The 23601-nt window shown below is 44.1% G+C and overlaps 1 protein-coding gene across 3 annotated transcripts in view; it reads right to left on the reverse strand.

Moving 5' to 3' along the window:
* LOXL2 (lysyl oxidase like 2) overlaps positions 1-23601 on the reverse strand; it is a 177135-nt gene that overhangs the window by 68509 nt on the left and 85025 nt on the right. For all 3 annotated transcript variants that reach the window (XR_004539830.1, XM_033948229.1, XM_033948230.1), the window contains exons 5-7: positions 9859-10081; positions 8520-8703; positions 1685-1836 (exon numbers count right to left, since the gene is read on the reverse strand). Coding sequence is in view for 2 of the 3 variants with exons in the window: in XM_033948229.1 (XP_033804120.1) it covers positions 1685-1836; positions 8520-8703; positions 9859-10081 (559 nt within the window). In the remaining variant the exon portion in view is untranslated. The remainder of the gene's footprint in view (positions 1-1684; positions 1837-8519; positions 8704-9858; positions 10082-23601) is intronic.

The raw sequence follows: 23601 nt of genomic DNA on the forward strand, positions 1-23601 counted from the left end.
GGTGCCGGTGCCTGAAGATCTGCTTCCTGTGCTGGGCCTTGAGCATGTGCGCATGCTCAAGGCCTGAGAGTTCACGTCGAACGTGAACTCTCACGTCGAACGTGAACTCTCAAGGCCCAGCACAGGAAGCAGATCTTCAGGCACCGGCACCACACACAGGACATGCTGGTGCCGGTGCCGCTGCGGAGGCTACAGCAAAGTAAGAAGAGGGTTCGGGTGGGTTGGGGGGACCTCAGGTCGCGGCGGGGGGGTGCCCGATGGCGGTGGGGGGGTGCGGATCGCGGGGGGAGGGTGCCGGTTCACGGGGGGGGGCTTTCGGGGGGAGCTATGCCGGTTCTCGTGGGGGGGGGAGCAGCGCTGCTGGCCTCGGGGGGGGGGTGGGAACCTATCAAAACGAGTTTCCATTATTTCCTATGGGGAAACTCGCTTTGATAAACGAGCATTTTGGATTACGAGCATGCTCCTGGAACGGATTATGCTGGTAATCCAAGGTACCAGTGTATAGTTCTTGCCCTTCATTTCCTTTTGCCATGTCGTGTCCTACCCCTTCACATCCTTGTACATTTTTTAGACTGTAAGCTGCCTAGATGTTTCATATAATGGGCAGAATAGCAAAATCCTAATATATCCAAAACCTGAAGATTATAGTTTTACCTCTTCGACTGCATCCTTGTCATCATTGAAAAGAAAATCATAAGAACATAAGAATTGCCACTGTTGGGCCAGATCAGTGGTCCATCGTGCCCAGCAGGCCACTCACGCAGCGGCCCTTTGGTCAAAGCCCAGCACCCTAACTGAGACTAGCCCTATCTGCGTACGTCCTTGTTCAGCAGGAACTTGTCTAACTTTGTCTTGAATCCCTGGAGGGTGTTTTTCCCTATGACAGACTCTGGAAGAGCATTCCAGTTTTCTACCACTCTCTGGATGAAGAAGAACTTCCTTACATTCATATGGAATCTATCCCCTTTCAATTTTAGAGAGTGCCGTCTCGTTCTCCCTACCTTGGAGAGGGTGAACAACCTGTCCTTATCTACTAAGTCTATTCCCTTTAGTACCTTGAATGTTTTGATCATGTCTCCTCTCAATCTCCTCTGTTCGAAGGAGAAAAGGCCCAGTTTCTCTAATCTTTCCCTGTACGGCAGCTCCTCCAACCCCTTTACCATCTTAGTCGCTCTTCTCTGGACCCTTTCGAGTAGTACCGTGTCCTTCTTCATGTACGGCGACCAGTGCTGGATGCAGTACTCCAAGTGAGGGCGCACCATTGCCCGGTACAGCGGCATGATAATCTTCTCTGATCTGTTCGTGATCCCCTTCTTTATCATTCCTAGCATTCTGTTCGCCCATTTTGCCGCCGCCACACATTGCATGGACGGCTTCAAAGACTTGTCGATCATAACTCCCATCAAGCCCAGCAGTCCGCACCTACGGTGGCCCTTAGGTCAAAGACCAGTGCCCTGAGTCTAGCCTTACCTGCATACGTTCTGGTTCAGCAGGAACTTGTCTAACTTTGTCTTGAATCCCTGGAGGATGTTTTCCCCTATAACAGACTCCATAAGAGCATTCCAGATTTCTACTAATCTCTGTAAATCACAAGTGCTTCTTTATAATACCATGTCAATATAAATTAATTTTGAATTACGTGCACGTGGTGGTACTGGTACTTTTGGGTTTTAGAGGGTCTAACCTGTTTCTGAAAGCCCATGACTGGGATGTTACATCTCACAGCAGCATCTTCCTCGTGGTTGCATCCCAGGGACTGAATGTTGAATCCACAGTCAGTGATGGACTTTTCCAAGCCGGTACACTGTACCTCATTCATATGTATAGGACCCAACCCTAAAAAAAATAATAAAATGCTATATTGGAACTTATTTATTTAAAACATTTCCTATTTTTATTTCTTATATTCATATGCTTATTTAATCAGGAAATTGGGTGGGTGGTGAGCAATGGGTTTGTAAGATACAATGTGGTAGTTGAAATTGAAATTGTTTCAATTTATTATTGATTGTTTATTTATACAGAGGAACCTTGGTTTACGAGCATAATTCGTTCCAGAAGTATGCTCGTAAACCAAAATACTCGATATCAAAGGAAATAATGGAAACTCGCTTTGATACGTTCTCCCCCGAAGCCAGCGGCGCTGCTCCACCTCCCCCCCGCTCGTAAAGGCCCCCCCCCCCCCCGTGTGAACTGGCACCACCTCCTCTGCTCAAACCAGCACCTCCCACCCAAACACGAACTTACCCCCTGTCTGGCACCGGCACGCAGCCCACAGGACGTGCCGGTGCCACTAGAAGATCTTCCAGCCTCTGCCGGCCTTGAGCATGCATCTGCGCATGCTCAAGGCCTTCTAATTCTCCCTCTCGCCGAGATTTTATCCAGTATCCCTTGTTTTTATATGTTTTTACATTTTAATATGTTTTTATGTAATTTTATATTGTACACCGCTTAGAAACCTGATTAAGCGGTTTAAAAAATCTTTTAATAAACTTGAAACTTGAAACATGTATTTTCTCATGCTTACTAAAAATGATTTAAAGTTAAAACATTTCCATTCTGCTTTTAGCCAAAGTGGCTCACAATTCAACATACTTGGAGGGGCATAATCAAAAAAACCGTTTAAGTCCCTTTTTGGCCTAAGTCCTTAAACGTTCAAAGCAGAAGCAGGGAAAGTGTCCATAACCAAAACAAACGTCTTTGTTTTGATTATGGCCTGCCTCTACTAAACGCCCAGATCACCACTATGTCTACAAGTATATCCCCACGACGTCTACACTTTTTGGCCATAATGAACCAAAAAAACGTCTAAGCCCCAAACGTCCAACAGAAGGGCTTTTAGGCGAAGGAGGAGCCAGTCCTTCACCTAAAAGCTGGATTCTGTAACCGGTGTCTGTCAAAAACAACACCGGTTACAGAATCCCCCCCCCCCCTCCAACAACGATCCAGGCAGGAGGGTGCCCAAGCCCTCCTGCCATGTCGAACCACGAACCCCCTCCCCGACGATATCGGGGCAAGAGGGAGCCCAAGCCCTCTTGCCCCGGCGACCCCCCCTCCGACAGGAATGGGCCAGGAGAGAGCCCAAGCTCTCTTGGCCCCGGCGACCCCCCCTCTGACAGGAATGGGCCAGGAGAGAGCCCAAGCTCTCCTGGCCCCGGTGACCCCCCTGACTGTATTGGGCCAGGAGGGAGCCCAAGCCCTTCTGGCCCTGGCAACCCCCTACCCCCCAACCTCCACTACAATAAGGGCAGGAGGGATCCCATGACCTCCTGCTCTCGTCACAACCCCCCTCCCTCCAATGACCGCCCACCCCAGAACCCCCGATCGGCCCTCCCCACTGCCGACCCCGATCCCCCCGGCTGACCCCACGACCCCCCCACCCCCGTACCTTTCACGTTGGTCAAATGGACGGGTGCCAAGCCCGCCCATCCAGCAGGCCAGCCGGGTCCAGAATGGGCTCAATCAGAATAGGCCCAGGAGCCTTAGGCCCCTCCTGTGGGCCACAATCAGCTCAGCGTCCCTTTTTCGGCACTTAGACCTGATTTGACTTCATCTAAGTCAAAAAGGTCTAAGTGCCGACTAGGCAACCTGCCTACAGTTTTGGTTAAACCTGTTGTATGCCTAGGTGTAGGTCGGCCCACCTCCCGTCCACTGCCCACCCTTTCCCCTCCTCTAAACACGCCTCTTTTCTCTCTGTGCGTTTAGAGGCAGGGGAAAAGCCTAAGTTGTTTTTAGATACGTCTAAAAACCAGCTTTGGTTATGGGTACTTGGACGATCAGGCTTTTTGATCATCCAAGTAGCCATTTAGGACACTTTTTAGACTTTTTTTTTTATTATTATTATGAACCCCTACCTTTAAAACATACAGATCTCATGATTCTTCTGATAACAAGAGTAAAAACATTAAAAGAGGTAACTTACTAAACATTTTATCATACACTTTGTCAACAAAGTCACATATTCTACTCAATGTAGGGGACAATTAGTACAAAAATGCATGTGCAAAAAAAAAAAAAGGGTTTTCAATAATTTTTGAAAATATGACTGGTTACTAAAGAATCTCAGTATGCCTGTTAGGGCATTCCAGAGAATGGGCCCAGCAATAGAAAAACATGATTTTTTTTGTCCGTTGATAACGCACTGTATTCATTCTACCCGTGTCAAGTAACCGACAGTTCTGTCCTCGGTGCTCTGGACGGTTTATACAATTTTATTGGATAGAAGGATGGATGCCTATAGAATGAACTGACATCAGCTAAGCTAACGCCCATCACAATTATGGCACTTAAAAAACATCTGGTAGGTTTTAGGTAATTATGCTTTGAGGTGACCACATAGCCTTTTGCCAAAAGGGACTAGCTGAGTCAGTACTGAATTTACTCCCATTATGTGTATGAACTTGTCTTTCCAGTTTCATGAGTAACTGATTAATATAACTTATTAATAAAGGAAGAACAGAAGAAAAACTATTATTACTCAGCCCCAAATGTAAGGCACAGGAAGAAAATGTTTATAAGAACAAAAGAAACCTCATGCTGGGTTAGACCAGTTGCCCACTGAATCCAAATCCAGTCTCTGAGCTGAAAGCCAATATTGTAAAATCAATCTAATAAAAAGTAGCAAACTTATAGGATCCGAAGTAACATGGTTTTACTAAAGGTAAATTGTGCCAAACAAATCTGATTGAATATATATATATTTTTTAAATTATTCTTTATTCGTTTTTGACATCAAAAACATAGTGCAAACATATGAACAATCAAGTAATATAACATACTGTACTCTATTCCAACAAATAATATAAAGCTGTTTAACACCCCCTAACCTAACTCTCCCCCCACCCCACCTGGATGTGTATAACAATCTTTCATGAATCAAAGGGAAATAAAGTATTATGATTGAATTTTTTTGATTGGGTGACCAGAGAATTGGATCAAGGACTTATGCTTGATGTAATTTTCTTAGATTTCATCAAAGCCTTTGATACGGTTCTTCATAGAAGGCTCTTGAACAAACTTGACAGGCTGAAGTTAGGACCCAAAGTGGTGAACTGGAATACAAATTGGTTGACGGACAGATGCCAGAGGGTGGTGGTTAATGGAATTTGCTTGGAGGAAGGAAAGGTGAGTAGTGGGGGTCCCTCAAGGATCAGTGCTGGGGCCGATCCTGTTCAATGTTTATGAGCGACATTGCCAAAGGTTTAGAAGGAAATGTTTGCCTTTTTGTGAATGATACCAAGATTTGTAAGAGTTGACACCAAAGAGGGAGTGGAAACATGAAAAAGGATCTGCAAAAGTTAGAGGAACGGTCTAATATCTGGCAACTAAAATTCAATGCAAAGAAGAGCAGAGTAATGCATTTGGGGAATAGAAATCGGAAGGAGCCATATGTGCTGGGAGATGAGAGGCTGATCGAGAGGGACCTTGGGGTGATAGTGTCTAAAGATCTAAGGCAATGAAACAGTGTGACAAGGCAGTGGCTGTTGCCAGAAGGATGCTAGACTGTATAGAGAGAGGCATAACCAGTAGAAGAAAGAAGGTGTTGATGCCCCTGTACAGGCAATTGTTGAGGACCCACTTGGAGTATTGTGTTCAATTTTGGAGACCATATCTGACAAAGGTCATAAGATGACTTGAAGCAGTCCAGAAGAAGGTGATGAAAATGGTAGGAGGATTGCATCAAAAGACATATGAGGAGAGACTGGAAGCCCTGAATATGTATACCCAAGAGGAAAAGAGGGACGGGGAGATATGATTCAGACATTCAAATACTTGAAAGGTATTAACATAGAACAAAATCTTTTCCACAGAAAGGAAAATGGTAAAACCTGAGGACATAATTTGAGGTTGAGGAGTGATAGACTCAAGAGTACTAAATGTTAGGAAATTCTTCTTTAGGGAGAGGGTGCGGATGCATGGAATGTGCTCCCAAGGGAGGTGGAAAGGAAAACGGTGACAGAGTTCAAACAAGCGTGGGATGAATATAGAGGATCTCTAATCAGAAAATAATGGGTATATATTGAAGGAACTGGGGAGATATGCACAGTCAGTGTCCCATATATGGACATTCAATTGAGGATGGGCTGGGGATGGCTTCGATGACTGGGATGGTTTAGATGGGCTGGAGTGAGGTATTTTTTTATTTTTATGGAGACTCCAGTAGATAGAACCTAAGCACACTACTGGGCAGAGCTCTGGGTTTCTGGCCCAGAAATATCTAAGAAAAAGGACCATTTAAATTAAATGATTAATTTATAGAGCATGTACTGTTTGACAGACTGGATGGACCATTCGGGTCTTTATTTGCCATCATTTACTATGTTACTATGTTATAGAACAGACCTTCAGAATTTAACCACCTTCAAACAACTCATTTATGGGTGATTATTTTTTTCTGTATTTTAGAAGAAACATAAGCAGAATTTGAATTATTTATGCTCCAAGATAGGAACTCAAGATGTTCACAGAAAATCACTTTATTAATAACAACCAAACCAGAATATGATGAAGGGACTAAAAGGCCTTGACACAGCCCTGTTTTGTCAACTATACCTGTATCAGGAGTCAAATAATTCTGTCCTTAGGCCTGTATAGCATCTGGACTGAGACCCTTAAAAGTTGAAGTAAAGGAGGAAGTCAAAATACCTTGCCTTTCCTGTCTTTTTACCATGCCATATCTGAAGACCTACCAAATTTTAAAGTGGTAGTTTTGGGATTTTGGAATTCCCAGGCATGATTTTGGAAGAGAGCAGCATCAACAGCTCCCTAGAACCACAATCATAAAACTATTGCTTTAAAATTCAGTTATGAGGGAGAGGTATGTTATTTTGACTTCCTCCACTTCAATTTTCAAGGTGCTCAGTTCAGAGACAATCACGGCTTTACTAAAGATAAATCGAGCCAAATGAATCTGATTGAATTCTTTGACTGGGTAACCAGAAAATTAGATTGAGGAAGTACACTAGATATAATTTAATTAGATTTCAGCAAAGCCTTTGACACAGTTCCTCATAGGAGGCTCTTGAACAAACTTGACAGGCTGAAGTTAGGACCCAAAGTGGTGAACTGGATTAGAAACTAGTTGATGGACAGATGCCAGAGGGTGGTGGTTAATGGAATTTGCTCAGAGAAAGGAAAGGTGAGTAGTGGAGTGCCACAAGGATCAGTGTTAGGGCTGATTCTATTTAATATATTTGTGAGCAACATTGTTGAAGGGTTAGAAGGTAAGGTTTGCCTTTTTGCGGATTTGTAAGAGTGGACACTCTGGAGGGAATGGAAAATATGAAAGGATCTGCAAAAGTTAGAAGAGTAGTCTAATGTTTGGCAACTAAAATTCAATGCGAAGAAGTGCTGAGCAATGCACTTGGAGAGCAGAGATCCAAAGGAACCATATGTGCTAAGAGGTGAGAGATGGGGAGAGGGACCTTGGGGTAATAGTGTCTGAGGATCTGAAGGCAACAAAACAGTGTGACAAGACAGTGGCTGTAGGTGGAAGGAGGATGTACTGTATAGAAAGAGGCATAACCAGCAGAACCTGTACAGGTCGTTGGTGAGGCTCCACATGGAGTGCTGTGTTCAGTTTTAGAGGCCATATCTGGCTAAGAATGTAAAAAGACTTGAAGTGATCCAGAGAAAAGCAACAAAATGGTATGGGGCTTGTGCCAAAAGACGTACAAGAAGAGATTGGAAGACCTGAATATGTATACTCGAGAGGAGAGGAGGGACAGGGGAGATACGATGCAGACATTTAAATACTTGACAGGTATTAATATAGAAACAAATCTTTTCTAGAGAAAGGAAAATGGTAAAACTAGAAGGCATGAAATTGAGGTTGTGGGGTGGCAGACTTAGAGGTAAAGTTAGAAAATTATTTTTCACAGAGAGGGTAATAGATGCTTGGAATGCCCTCCTGAGGGAGGTTGTGGAGATGAAAACGATGACAGAATTCAAAAAAGTGTGGGATGAACACAGAGGACCTCTAATTAGAAAATGAATGGTATAAAACAAAGACTGGTACTGGGCAATCCTGCACGGTCTTTGCCTCAAATATGGTGATTTGGTTTAGGATGAGCTGTGGACGGCTTTGATAGACGCTCCAGTAACAGGATGGTTAGATTAGCCTGGGGTGGACTTCAATGGCAACTCCAGCAGTGGGAACCTAAAGACAGTACTGGGTGGACTTCTATGGTCTATTGCCCAGAAAAATATACTGCATAATGAGTGTGACTATTGGGCAGACTGGATGGACTGTCCAGGTCTTTATCCGCTGTCATTTATTCTGTTACTGTTAGGAATAGAATGGTCAGCTCGGCATTTAGCATGTGCTGTTCGGCATTTCACTCTCGTAAAAGGACCCATTAATCTGCTACTCAAACCATTATGCTACTCCTCCACTCAATCTATCAACAATCCAATTATTTTGCATAGATAATTGGATCATTGTTCAATAACTCTAAACTGATTATCTTATTTTAGAGCAATGTTGTTTGATGCACAGATATGATGTTTGGCGTTCTTACCTTGCCCAAGCTTTGCACCCGTTAAAGCCTCTTTAGCGCTTCCAAAGCCTAGTTCCCGGCACACCACACTGGCAGACAACAGGTTCCATCGATCATCACAGATGGTTCCCCATTCCCCATTCTTCAGTACCTCAATTCGGCCTTCTCCAATGTTAGCTCCCCCTTTCAGTCTCACCAATGGTTGCTGGTAAAGAAGCCACCAGAAACATGAAAACAGAGCTTAGTCCATAAAAGGCTCATGCAATTAATTCTGACCAATAACTGCATTGCTAGTCAGGTAGATCAATAAGTGCAGCAACCAAAAAAGAGGATGCTAAACCAAGTTTCTAGTGGTTCAATATGAAACACTGAAACACGTGAAGCTTTTACAACCATCAGTTCCTGCAAGCTGGGAAGACCAGTAATTTTGAGAGTTATGTTCTTGAAATCCCCATAACTGTTCCTTAGTCACGCTTCCTCACTACCCCCCAACAATAAATGCTGCCTCCTGCTCAAACTGAAAATGTTGCAGGTCTGCTCTCCATAGATTCTGTTTGCTATATAGTTTCTCAGTAGCATATTTGCATATTTTTGTTTTGCTTCACTGCATGTGGCAGTGGAGGGATTCTGTGTTGCTGTTACTGAGATGACACCAGAATTTGAATATACAGTACTCCCATTCCATTCCAGGAACCCCCGCGAATGTTGATAAAATGCTAATATGGTTTTTAGCAGGGGAGACAGGAGAGGGCAGCCGGAACGCCAGCGAGTGAAGGAAATCGTTTGCGGTATGCTCCAACCGCCTCTTCCTGTACTAGTCGGCCCTCACCAATCAGGAGCTGCATGTCAAAGCAGCTCCTGATTGGTGAGGCCCGACTTTAGTACAGGAAGAGGCGGTCAGAGCATACCGCGAGTGATTTCCTTCACTCGCCGGCGCTCCAACTACTCTCTCCTGTCCGGTCATTCACGGTTGGAAAATATCCCGAATGACTAGGTCCGCGAATCGCAGACCGTGAATTCACGGGGGAGCACTGTATATTTGTTTTGTTGTATGACAAGTGAGAAATCTGGGACTAATGTGTTACAGACAGCTTTTTGATATGGGATAGGCAAATTCAGACACAATGAAAAATTTAGGCGTGTCTTGTTCAGCTGTGACTTTTACGGCCTCTTTTACAAAGCTGCACTAGCGGCTGCGCTGCGCTATTGGCCCCAAAGCCCATAGAGATTTAAAGGGCTTCGCGGCTGTAGCCGCGCGGCAACTATTAGCGCGGCTTTGTAAAAGAGGATGTTAGTGCTCGGTGTATCACAACAGAAAAAAAAAAAGGTTGAGAACCACTGAATTAAAGAGAGGGCTCACCTCCTGTCTGAATGCTTTCCTGAAGCCAGTATGGCTACTGGGGGCAAAGTCTCTCCCAGCTGTACAGCTCACTACCACTGGCATGCCGTGTTCACAGCTCTGGTTTTTCTCCATATCCACAACGATGCGATCCCCCAATTTACAACTGGAGATGTGAGCTTCATTGCCAGTGCAGTTCACAGAGTATGGCCAGTACTTCTGCTTCCGTCGCTGGGCTAAAAGCCTATATAAAATAAAAACAATCAAGAAGAAAGAGAGAATGAGATCTTCAGTGTTGGGATCTCTGATGCAATGACAGCTCAGAATTATCAGCAAAATCACAACAGCCTCTGTTACCTACTGCTGGAAATTCAAGAATATCATAGATGCATTTGGTGTTCATGCATATCAAAGATGGGCCATTTGGCCTTTATCTGCCATCGTGTTTCAATGTTAGGGTCTAGCATTGTTTGTTCTAATATCACTGAAAACATTTCAGTTAGTTTTAAAACTAATTGAAATGTTTTCCGTGAAAGCTGCTTTGTTAACGCTGAGGAGTGCTCAAGGAGTCTGGCAGCTAAGACATAAAAGAAAACTTCTAACATCATAAGGGAACTGCACTTGACTGAGAGGAAGGATGAGAGACTGAAGAAAATTTCATGGTAGTCATAACTGCCATAGCGAAACAGTGCAATGCAGTGGAAAAAACTAGAAAAATGCTATTTATTTACTGATCTAAGTACCAGGTAGAGCTTTGGATTCTTGCCCAGAAATAGCTAAGAAGAAAAAAAAATGTAAATTTATAAAATTTTAAATTGAATCAGTTTGGGCAGACTGGATGGACCATTCAGGTCTTTATCTGCCGTCATCTACCATGTTACTGCCTTTTCATGAATAGATTCACCCAAAGTGGTTTATAATACATTGAATAGTAATCAGGCAGCACTATAGAAATGATAAGTACTAGAAGTCTTATCCAAGAGCATCAATATCTCCTTTTTCCTACTGACCATTCCTCTCCCTAGGTACCCAAGCATACTTCCAGCTATCACCGTTGCCTTTTCAACTTGTTTGGCCACCTCAAGATCATCACATCTAAGTCCCTCTCCTCTTTTGTGCACAAAAATTCTTCACCCCTTAAACTAGTGGTGTTGAACCTAAGGCACACATGCCAGAGGGGGCACTCAGTGCCCTCTCTGTGGGCACGTGCGCCGTCACCCCAGAACAGAGTTCGCTAGGGTTTGTTTCACTGTTTTCCACGCTGGGGCCTTACCTCTGCCGCATCACTGATAATGTCATCAGTGACACGGCACAGGGAAGGCCCAGGCGGGGAAAGCCGCAAAGAGCCTGTTCAGAGTGCTGCAGCCCCTGCTGTTTGGAACAAAGGTATGTCGGCCTCGCGGTGGGAGGGCCGGCGGGGTTCTGCTGCACTGGATGGGAAGGAGGGATGGAAAGATGCTGTGCAAGAGGATGGGTCGGCGGGCTTCTGCTGCATGGGGGAATGGCTTTGTATTATCTGTCCAAGTTGCTTAAACTCTTATCATTCATTTTACGCTAATGAATTTGCTCTGTTATAAGATCTCAAGACTTTTTTTTATTTCAGAAATGTTATGACATCTGAATTCAGTTTAAGAATCTGTAATTTGTTTATTTGTTAACCATGTAAAGCTCTATTTTATAGGGAAGATGTGGCATGGGGGGCAATGGGAAGGAGGGATAGAAAGATGCTGCACAAGAGGGGGTGGGGAAGAAAGGAAAGAGGAAGAATTGGGGTGGACAAGAGGAAGGGAGAGATGATCGTTGTACACACACAAAAGAATAAGACATCCCCAAAAATAAGCCATAGTTTGTTTTTTTGGACCCCAAATTAATATAATAGTGTCTTATTTTCTGGGAAAAACGGTACTAGAAAGCCAGAGGGACATGACGCCGGGCTGCTCCCCTCTCCCTCTCCATGCATGCCTGAGGACATTTCTCACATCACCCGCCCTTCTGCCCAGCAGGCCAATGCCGAGTTGGCACTTTGCGATAAATAAGTGGGTTTTGGGTTACAGTTTGGGCACTCGGTCTCTAAAAGGTTCACCATCACTGCCCTAAACTGTACTGTCCCCTTGGGTTTTTGTAGTCGAAATGCATGACCTTGCATTTCTTAGCATTAAATCTTAGCTGCCAAATTTCAGACCATTCCTCAAGCTTCACTAGGTTCTTCATGTTATCCACACCATCAGAGGTGACTACCCTATTGCAAATTTTACTAACAGCTGCAAAGAGGCAAATCTTGCCAGTCTGCCCTTCAGCAATATCGTTTACAAAAAACGTTCAAAAGAACAGGCTCAAGAACTGAACCTCATGGCACACCACTAGTAACATCCCTTTCCTCAGACCGATCTCCATTGACCGCTACTCTGTCACCTTCCACTCAACCAGTTCTTGACCTGGTCCATCAGTTTGGGGCCCATCCCGAGGGCACTCCGTTTATTTATTAGACGTTTGTGTGGAACACTGTCAAAGGCTTTGCTAAAATCTAAATATACCACATCTAGCGCACATCCTCTATCAAATTCACTGATCATCCAGTCAAAGAAATTGATCAGATTTGTCTTAGAAGACCTGCCTCTAGTGAATGCATGTTGCCTCAGGTCCTGTAATCCACTGGATTCCAGAAATTGCACTATTCTCTGTTTTAAAATCATTTCCATTAATTACTAATCACAGAAGTCAGACTTATTAGTCTGTAGTTCCCTACGTCTTCCTTACTTCCACCTTTGTGGAGAGGGACTACATCTGCCCTTTTCCAATCCTCTGATGCCACTCCCAGTGGCGTAGTGAAGATTGGTGGCACCCCTCCCCTGCCCTCTTCTCCACCCCCATTCTTTCCTGACCTCCTGCCGCACGCGCATCCCCAACCCTTCTCCCCATCACTTTTTAATTTGCAGGCGCGAGCAACAGCACGAACTTGCTGCCCATGTCATGTCAGCTATCCCTCTGATGTCTCTTGCTAGGCGCAGGGCCCGGAAGTGATGTTTCAAGTTTCAAGTTTATTAAAATTTTGATATAAATGCAATATCAAATATTTTCAATGCGTATAACAATAAAAAAAATGTCGGAGAAAGACGACACCGATGCAGGTAGCAAGTTTTTAATGCTGCTCACACAGGGAAAATTAAAGAGATACAAAGAGAGGGAAGGAGAGCATGCGCACGGTAGGGGGGGTTGGCAAGGAGCAGGGGGGATTGAGAGGAGGATGGGTGCCTGCACCCCTTACAAAGACCATGCCCGTGGCAGACCCCCCTAACTATACCACTGACCACTCCTAGTACCCTCAGATGTACACAATCCAGCCCATCGCTTTGTCCACCTTTAGTTTAGCGAGCTCCTCATGGACGCAATCCTCTAAAAATCTATCAGGGTATACCACAACTCCAACCCTATTTGCTTTTCTTTTCTACAGTCCCAAAGACTTTAGAGTGACTCCTCCTACATACTCTGAATATATCTTCCAGATGTTGTGGAAAACAATCTGCTTTTGTGACCGTTGCTGTTCCAAGTTGTCTCCCTTATTTGCCCTCGAAAGTTCCAGAGAGATTTTGACTGAATCATGTACTATATTATAATCTAATGTTAGCTAATTAAAGTGCAGCATAAAAGTCCCTTCCTGGATGTCAGAGACAGGGGAGTCAGCGGTAGAGTCAAGATTCAACCTATATTACTGCAGATGTTCTAAGGTTTTAACAGGAAATGCCCACTTTGTCTTTCTCCAGATTTACACACATCCTTATGCCACATATATCCTTATGCTGTTCAGTTCTGACATCCTAGTCAAGTCCCTTGTGGTATATAGTGCCTTCTTGTATCTTACAATGGACGTGCTTGGTGAACAGGAAATTGAGACGTCATGTTCCATAATTCTGGCAGTGTTCCGTTACCTCCTGCTATTTCTTTTGATAACCATTTTCAGAAGTGAATGCAAATCCCAAGTGCTGTGTTCACAGCAAGTGCTGGCAGCCTCTTCTGTATCTTGCTCCCAAGTTGGAAGGTATCATGGGCTCTGATCCAAAGCAACCAGCACGGGAGATAATCCAATGACTGACTGACTGGCTGAATACTACTGACAGCATAACACACACAAATTTGTGTTTGCTTTAGCATTTGAACTTTTCACATTCATAGAGCTGAGGCCACATGGGTGATCTGAAATATGCTCCACAAATACAGATAAGTGAACATCTGTATGAATAGAGACACTGTTAGTACATCCATTTATGTTTTCACATTCTAAAATTTTGGAAAGGAGGCAGGCTTTTTAAAATTTTAGGCACATTTTACTAGAGTAAGAGCAGATATTCTCAGTGCATCTTTCTGTCTGTCTGTCCATATGCATATTGTGGGATCCTTCTCTGCAGTAGTGCTGCTCGATTCAGGTAAAAAAATTTTGATTCGATTCAGCCTACTGAATTGGTTTTTCGATTCGATTTGATTTTCCTGCCCAATTGGGTGTTTTTTTCAAACATCCTGGTGGGTTTATTTTATAGCCTCTTCACCCCTTTTATAGCTTCTTCACTCCCTTTGCCTTCTCCTAACCACACTGGCGCTATGGTGTAAACAAAATAAACAAACAAAAAAGACTTTTCCTCTCTCTCTTAAATCCTAGCTCACGTTTGCGGTCTAATACCAGCTCTGGCAGGATACACGTTTCAAATCTGACATATTGTAATCACAAAATGGAAAATAAAATTAGTTTTTTTTACCTTTTGTTGTCTGGTCATTAGTCAAATCTTGGTCCCAGGCTCTGGTTGTCTTCTGAAAGCTTGCTTGCCAGGGTCTCCTTCTTTCTTCTTTCTCCATTCTAACCATCCATCTGCCATCTCTGTCCTCCCCTTCCGTTTCCCTTCCCTCCCCCGGAGGTCTGGCATTTTTCTTTTTTTTTTTGTCTCCATCCACAGATCCACCTTTTCTTAACTACCTTTTCATCCAGCATCTCTCCCTCCTTCCCCATCACCCCAGGGTCTACCATCTCTCCCTTTCTTTTCCCAACTACCCTCCTATCCAGTATCTCTATCCCCCCCTCCACACCATCCCTTGTGTCCAACTTCTCTCCCTTTCTGTTCCTTCCCTCTCTAAATCCCATTGTCCATCATCTCTCTCCCTCTCCTCTATTTTTAGACCCATTATTTCTTCCCCCCTAAAGTCCGGCATATGCACGTCTCTTTGAACCCCCCTTCCTTCCCTCCGTGTACTTCTACACCAGGGTCCCCCTCCCCTGAAGGTCTGCACCTCCCCCTGAAGGCCTGTACCCATATCCCTGAAGGCCTGTCCCCCCCCCTTAGGCTTGCTTGTCTCCCCTGAAGGCCTATGCCACCATCACTGGCCTGTCCCCCCCTTTGAAGACCTGTCCCCCCCTTTGAAGGCCTGTCCCTCCCTTTGAAGGCCTGTCCCCCCCTTTAAGGCCTGTCCCCCCCTGAAGGCTTGTCACCCCTCTTGAAGGCTTGTCCCCCCCTTGAAGGCCTGTCCCCCCTGAAGGTCTGTGCCACCATCCCTGGCCTGTCCCCCCTTTGAAGACCTGTCTCCCCTTTTTAAAGCCTGTCCCCCCCTTTGAAGGCCTTTCCCCCCTTTGACGACCTATTCCCCCCTTGAAGGCCTATCTGTCCCCCCTTAAAGGCTTATCCCCCCCTTGAAGGCCTGTCCCCCCTCAAAGGCCTGCACCCCCCTTAAAGGTCTGCACCCCCCCTTAAAGGCCTGTTCCCCCTCAAAGGCCTGCACCCCCCCTTAAACGTCTGCACCCCCCTTAAAGGTCTGCACCCCCCCTTAAAGGCCTGTTCCCCCCTTAAAGGCCTGCACCCCCCTTATAGGCCTGCACCCCCCAAGGCCTGCCCCCCCCCCCGGGAAGGCCTCCATGTTCCCTCTGGCCTCCCCGCAGCGTTTACCTTATAGCTGCAGCCTACAATGAAGATCGCAGTTACAGTGTCTTTACTAAGTGCTTTCAGCTCTTTCCTCTGCTGTGGTCCCGCCCCTCCTCTGACGTCAGAGGCAGATTCGGGCGGAGGAAAGAGCTGAAAGCACTTAGTAAAGACACTGTAACTGCGATCTTCATTGCAGGCTGCAGCTATAAGGTAAACGCTGCGGGGAGGCCAGAGGGAACACGGAGGCCTTCCCGTGGGGGGGGGAGGACGGGACGAAACAGAGGCCTTCCTGGGGGGGGGGTGCACTCCTTCAGGGGGTGCAATTCGATGCAATGTACTTCAGGGATGCAAGGGGGGACAGCAGCACTTCCTGACTGACTCTCCCTCCTGCCCTCTAAAGCAGATGCGGCAGCGGCTGGCCAGCAAGAGCAGCGCTGCCACTCCTGCTTTAGGGGGTGAGAGGGGAGGGTCCAAATCGGGAAGCCGATTTTTTAAAAATTTAAATCGATTCGAATCGATTCACCCAAAGTGAATCGGTGAACCAATTTGAATCGTGAATCGGGCAGCACTACTCTGCAGATAGAATTTGCTGATATTTAATTACAGAATGTCTTACAAATGAATCACCACTCATGCCAAATTTCAGCCACATCCAGCTGCTACAAGGACTGCTAATGTGGCCAGAGAGCGAGGCTGCCGTCATTTCCAACCAGCAGGGAAACCAGAGCAGCAAAGAACAAAAGACCCCAAAACATTTCTTCAGTACATTATGCAATTACAGCTACTACTACTATTTATTATGGGGTAATTCATTTACAGAAGTATTATGCACTTAAATGATTAACATACATGCACATATATGTGTTCATACATACATGGACCTACACACTGTTTTATAACTAGGCAGATAAATGATAGGATATAGTTTATAGGTGGGTGTATACCTGGGCGAAGTCTGGGCAGGGTTATGCACACAGAGGGTCATTTTCGATAGGATGTCTAAGTCCAACTTGGGCGTTTCCAGTTGGAGGTACAAAAATGGCCATAAATGTAGTGGTTAGAGTGGCTTATGGACCTGGGTCCTTCTCTCTGTGGTTCATTAGCCCACCCACCAGGCTACTTAAAACAACTATGTGCAGATATTGCTGTTTTAGAGACAGGTATGTACCTTTTTGTTCTTATTTTTGTATGGTGGAAGGGGGGGTCAGTGAGCATTGGGGGAGTGTGGGGGGTGTCTTACCTTGATGCATGCAGTGGTCATCTGGTCAGTTTGGACACCTTTGTGGCACTTAGACCCTTCTAAAACAGGTGTCGTTCCAAATGTATAAGTTCCGTCCAGGATGTTTTGCAAAATGTTTGATTATTATTGCTGCAAGATGACCATGTCTAACCTGACCTTAAGACCGCCCAAAGCCCACCATACCCATCTTGTGCTCTGAACGAACAAATCCTGGGACACCTTGTTAGATGTACAGAAAGATGGTTTCGATTATTGGCACTTGGACGTCCTGGTGATTCGGACGTCCAAGTGCGGATTTAGGATGCTTTTTGGACATCTATGTTTTTTGATTATGAGCCTGTAAGTATAGCCACTATTTATCACCATTATTAATGGCCATGACTCCCACACCATCCCTAGTGGCTGTGAACACAGCTTGTAGAACAATATCAGCCCAGCTGATTCAGATATGGAAGACCCAGTCAGAATTGAACCATTGGCTTTGCATAGCAACATGCAACACTTCCACTGAGCCACTGGTCTGGCACATAAGCCTTTTTAAAATTACAGATCGACTGACTAAAAAATACTGTGGAAAACAGCATTGATTATCCAATTCACTATTACTCCAGCATTTACATCCTTATGTAACAACCTCTTAAATTCCTGATCAGCAAAAGGGTCTGCGCAAGGAGTAGATAGAATGTTCCATTTCTAAGAGTACATCTTTCCGAGAGAGCCATTGTGGAATGTTCCTCAGAGGGGATAGACAGAACCACAGTGATTCTGGAACTTATGAATTCTATGGAAATTAGGGAGGGAAAACAAAGCAAACCAGAATAGGTTCAGTTTATCCATAAGGACAATAGAACAAGTCAGGCAACCATACAGAATCCAAAACAGCTTCCTAGTGCTGGACCTAGAAAACAATTTTAGATATGAACCAGGAGAGCTATTATGGTTTGATAATATAAACTAGAGAAGTATGGAAAGGCATAGCAAAGCAATTTAGAAAACCCTGCTGCCAAAACCAAAAAATAACAAAATAAGAATGTAATTACTTTCAAATTTATGCTGTATATTCAGCAATCAAACATTTAGGTTTCTTTCATGTGACTCATACGACAAGTATTTCTTGTCCCAGACTAAGAAAAGATTCACTGTGGTTTGCATTAACTATCCCAAACATATGACTAGAGTGGGTGCTTTGGTGAGAACACTTTTTATAATGAGGAGAGAATGAAGGTGAGTAATAAGATTTTCCTTCCATGGCTTCATGCGTTGCAAGAAAGGAAATACATCTCATCTGAAATTTGCATCTTCAAATGAATTTTTTCCATGCAACAACATTACTTAAATTTGGCACAAGGTCCAATGACAATATTAAGTGTGTTGCTGAGCAAATGGCCTGCTCTCAACTTTGAAGCTCAGTTCTTTATTCCTCAAAGCCTATAATTATTATTACTAAAGACTGGTTAAGTTAAAGCTACACTCTTTAGAACACTGCCAGTGATTGGGCACCTAACCTGGCAAAGACATACCTTTTCTCCACCCTCTTCTTTTATATAGCTAGGTACCGTATGTAGCAAGAAACTATAAAACAGGGGTCAGTCATCAAAGCCAATTCTTAAGGTCCCCAACCCAGCCTGTTTTCAGGATTTCCATAATGAATATGCATGAGATCTATTTGCAAGCAATGGAATTTGAGGAGCTCTGCTGTAGAAGTAAACCTTCCAATCTAATCTCTTTTATTTTTGCTGCATCATTTGCTAGGAAGCTAGAAACCAGGGGCAGACCGACCATACGGGCAACCGAGCAGTGCCTGAGGACCCAGAGCAGTTGGGGGGCCCAATGTTCCCCACCAGCTGTCTGCTGCTCAGCTTGTGGCCTGTTCTCTGCTCATCCTGCCTCTATCTGATGTAATTTCCTACTCCAGTAACAGCACGATGATGCAGAGCAGGCTGCAAGTTCCACAGCAGACAACTGATAGGAAGCTCTGCTGTTGTTGTAAGCTCTTTTGTTGCTGCTGGAGAAATAGATAGAACGGCCAGGAGCTTTATTGCTTAAGGGTGAGGCCTAGTCTGGGTGACAGTGCTGGAAGCCTAATTGCCCAGGGGAGAGGCAAGGCCCAGCCTAGATGAGGGCCCAGGGCCTTTATTACCTGGGGGCCCAGATCTGCCCCTGCTAGAAACTGAAAGATAACTAATCACATCTTAAAAATCCAAAATCCTTGCATGCGTCACAGAGATTAAATTATAAGTAAAGAAGAGCAGTGGCTTTCAACCTGGTCCTTGGGGTCTGGCCTGACCAATCTGGTTTTCAGGATGTCCACAATAAATATGCATGAAACAGATTCATTTATTGAATTACCTGTAAACCGTGTCGAGCTCTATCTTTATGGAGATGATGCGGTATACAAACTTAAGGTTTAGTTTAGTTTAGTTTCCATTGTGCGCAAATCTGTCTCATGCATATTCATTGTAGATGTCTTGAAAACCTAACTGGTGAACTGATTCTCAGCGATTAGGTTACAAAATGAGCCTGTCTTGGTTTGCTTCCCAAGAGGCTGTCTAAAGTTGGACAGCGGGATGTGAGTACAAATTCTGTAACAACATTTACATGCACAAGTGCCATTATAGATAGGGTTACCAGACTTCTGGGAAAACCTGGGCATGTCCTCTTTTTAGAGGACTGTCCAGGCTCCTGGATGGGCTTTTCAAAACCTGGCATTTGTCTGGGTTTTGGAAAGCCTTGATGAACTCCTGCCACATATGGAGAACCTCTGAGCATGCGCGGATGATGTCACACACATCCACACATGCTCCAGGTCCTCCAGATGCAACCAGAGCTTGTCACAGAAAAGAGGAGGCTTGCTGGGGCGGGGCTGGAGATGGAACCGGGTGGGGCTATGTGTCTGGGGTTTTCCTTTGTAAAATATGGTAACCCTAATTATAGAATACTAGTATAAGTCCACATTTACATACCTTGAATTAGGTGTGAGTATTTACTTTAGTCAAATGGCTGGTAGAAATGCTCTAGAGGCTGGCCAAATTTCATTTTCAGTTTTGGATTCGGCATTGAAACCAGACTAAAATTCAGTTTTGAATTTCAGCTGAAAATGCTTGTGCATTTTCAGTTTAAACCTTGATGCTCCCTTTTTCTCCCTCCCCCCTCCCCATGATCACTCCCCTTCTCCCCGTGATCACTATCTACCCATCCCACCTGATCATCCATAGATCCTCCCCAGGTCAACCTTAGGAAGCCCTAGTGGTGTAGTGACCTCTTCAGCCGCAGGAAGAAACCCTGCTCATTCTTGCCCTGTGCTGTTGATCTGATGCAATGGCTGCCGAAACTTCCAGCTACAGGAGGTCCTGCCTCCTGGCAGCCATTTTGTGATCGGAACCAGCACAGGCAGGAGACTTGTTCTTACCTTTGAAGAGACCACTAGACTACCAGGACTTCCTAAGGCAGGCCCAAGGAGGGTTTATGGGTGGTTGGGTGGGATAGAAGAAAGAGTGATGCGGAGGTCAGAGATAATGGGGGCCACCACCAGGGGTGGACTCAGGAGGTTGGCTTTTTTGGTCAGGGTTGGGGAAGAAAGTAGTGGGGTGCTTTCATTTATGGTTTCAGTTTCTGCAAAAACCAAGCGGCCAGTTTCAATTGCAGATTCAGTTTCGACAGAAACCAAAGATCCAAGGTTCAAGTTGGGTTCTAAAATGCTTGCACCTAACTGTTGGCAGTTGAGACATAAATGCAGGTATTCTATATCCATGCATGCAACTAACAAACATGCCTCTGACCTAGGGTTACCAGGTTCAAATATTTTTATTAAGCTTGAAACAGATAAATAAAATATACAAATATCAAATAAAACATAAAACAAATCAACTGTACAAATCATGCGTATTATATATATAAAATGTATATAGCAGATATATAAAACCAGTACACACATTATCAGTAAATGGTATGCATGCAGACATACAAGCATATAAGAGAACTTCCAACGAGCAACACATAATAATTAAGAGGAGATGATCAGTATAATCTTTATAGCATATGATCTAAAATAGGTCAGAGTAGGTCTAAATTACATTAAGATTGAACTGGACTCCAGATTTTAATGTATGATCTAGTAGAGTGATGTTTTTCTGCTATTACACTTTCAAATTTGCTAGTAATACAAACTGTGTTCCACCATACTATGAATTCTACCTTAGATAAATTCTTCCAGCAGTGTAAAATGTTTTGGATAGCCAGAAACAGTAGAATATTAAGGGCTCCTTTTACTAAGCTGCGCTAGCGGTTTTAGCGCGGCTATATTGCCACGCGCTCTAGACGCTAATGCCTCCATTGAGCTGGCATTAGTTTTCCACGTAGCGCAGGGGTTAGCGTGCGCTAATCTGCAGCGCGCATTAAAAACGCTACCGCAGCTTAGTAAAAAGAGACCTAAGTAAACAAGCATTGGGCTTCGTTAGAGGTTGTGTGAGACCTTGTCCTCCTAACACAATAATTTTGAAATTTAACGGTTCTCGGATCTTTAGTATGGAGGAAATGGTGCTCCAAACTCTCTGCCAGTATATTGTAAGCAGAGAGCATTGAAAACCCATATGGGGTAGTGTACCCACTAATTTCTCACAGGCCAACATAGATTAGAGGCTTTATGTGAAAATTTAGCAATCTAGAGTATTTTGGAAAGATTGGTAGAATTCAACTGTGAATCCATCTGGATCAGGCGATTTGTTCTTAGCCATTTCTGAAATTGAGTATGGAAAGCTGGTCTTGATCTTCAAAGGGTAGCTTCGGGAGTTCGATTTCATCTAGAAAGGTATGCGAAGTAGTATTGTCAGTCAGCTCAAAGGAATATAGTTTTTCTTAATATTTTTAAAATTCATTTAAGATCTCCATAGGTAGTGGAAATGGTGTCACCGGTAGAAGAGATAAGTTTATCAATTGGTTTTTTCGCTTTTCTTTTGCAAGTAAGTTGGTAAGAGATGCCCAGATTTATTATTTTCAGACTAATAGTTGGCTTCTAAGATGAAGACTGAGTGAGCCATGGTTTTCCTTAAGATGGAGTTGTATTGGAAGCAAAATTTTTGAAGGTCCAAGAGAGTATTAAAATTTCTTGTATCTTGTTGGTGCTCAAGCTCCTTGGTCTTGATTTCCTGTTCCAGCGCTTTAATTTCCACATCCTTTAATTTCCTCATTTTGGAATTAAATGAGATGATCACACCTCTGATGTACGCCTTGAAGGCATCCCATGTTGTTATCTAATTAGTATCCTCAGGTTTATTAAACTGGAAAAATTATTTAATGGTGTTGGTAATATGTTCTTTGAAGTCCAATTCTTGAAGGAGATTGGAGTTAAATCTCCATTGTTTGGAAACAGGCACTCGTGCAATATTGTCTAAAGTTAAAGTTATGGCATCATGGTCAGAGATCGAGATTTCTTCGATGGAAGCATATTGCATGAATTGACAGAGTGGCTGATGAGAAACATGTCTATGCATGAGTATGAGCAGTGAGGTGATGAATAAAAAGTGAATTCCTTACTGGTTGGGTGAAGACAACGCCAAGCATCTTTCAGATCTAAATGTGACATTATGTCAGAAAGGGTGGTCCTGGCCTTAGGCATTTGAAATTCTGTCTATACTAGGGTTCATAATCATATTATAATCACCCACTAGAATATGATGTAAAACCTTAGTTGCAACTAATTTGTCAGCAATTCCTTCAAAAAATTCTTGGGAGCCAACTGTAGTCAACTCTTTTTAGAGAATATGTCTGAGTGCCCGGATGGACTTACCAAACCCAGCAGTTTATCTGGGTTCTGGAAATCCCCGCTGCGTCTGGAGAGCCTCTGAGCATGTGTGGATGATGTCACATGCATCCACGTATGTTCGGAGGCCCTCCAAACCCAGCAGGAAAGAAGAGATGAGGCTGTGCGGAGGCGGGTCTAAGGGGGCGGAATGGGGCGGGATTTGAGGTAGAACGGGGTGGGGCCTTGCGCCCGAGATTTTACCATTTCAAATATGGTAACTCTACTCTGACCTATGCATGCCCTTGTCAGGGCACACCCCCTCGCAGTTGCATGTGCTGGAATTTGCATGCTAACTTTATAGAATACCGACTAGGGGCAGGTAAGTGCATAACTGTTAATATTACTGGTAATAGTTAGCACCAAGTAAAGCCATTTATAGTCAACAATTGGTCATTAACACCAGTTAAGTTACAAGTGTAATTGACCCGATTCTGTAAATTGCATACAAAACATCGTGCACTAGCTGCAAAGCTGGATGCATAGCTCTATAGAATTAAGGATCAGTAGTTCAGCTTTATTTTTTTATTTACAGCAAAGGGAGTAAGGGACAAGAAGTGGGAACGCGACAAGGATGGTATGTGATGTAATGTGTGAAACAGAAGATCTGGCTGACTGATGGAAATGAGCACTTAACTTGTTAAGTGCTGCTGAAAATGACCAGATAGTCGAATGGAAACGAGTTAACTGTTCCTGGCTGGTTAACCTGCTTTGAAGATCACCTGGCATATTTTTTAAGAATTTCCTAAAAGGCAGCTGCTTTTCGTCATTTCTAAATTCAGTTGAGAGTGAATTCTACATAGCTAGAGCAGCTCCAGAAAAAGTAC

This window comes from Geotrypetes seraphini, chromosome 6 (genome assembly GCF_902459505.1).
Source record: "Geotrypetes seraphini chromosome 6, aGeoSer1.1, whole genome shotgun sequence".
NCBI classification, from domain to species: Eukaryota; Metazoa; Chordata; class Amphibia; order Gymnophiona; family Dermophiidae; genus Geotrypetes; species Geotrypetes seraphini.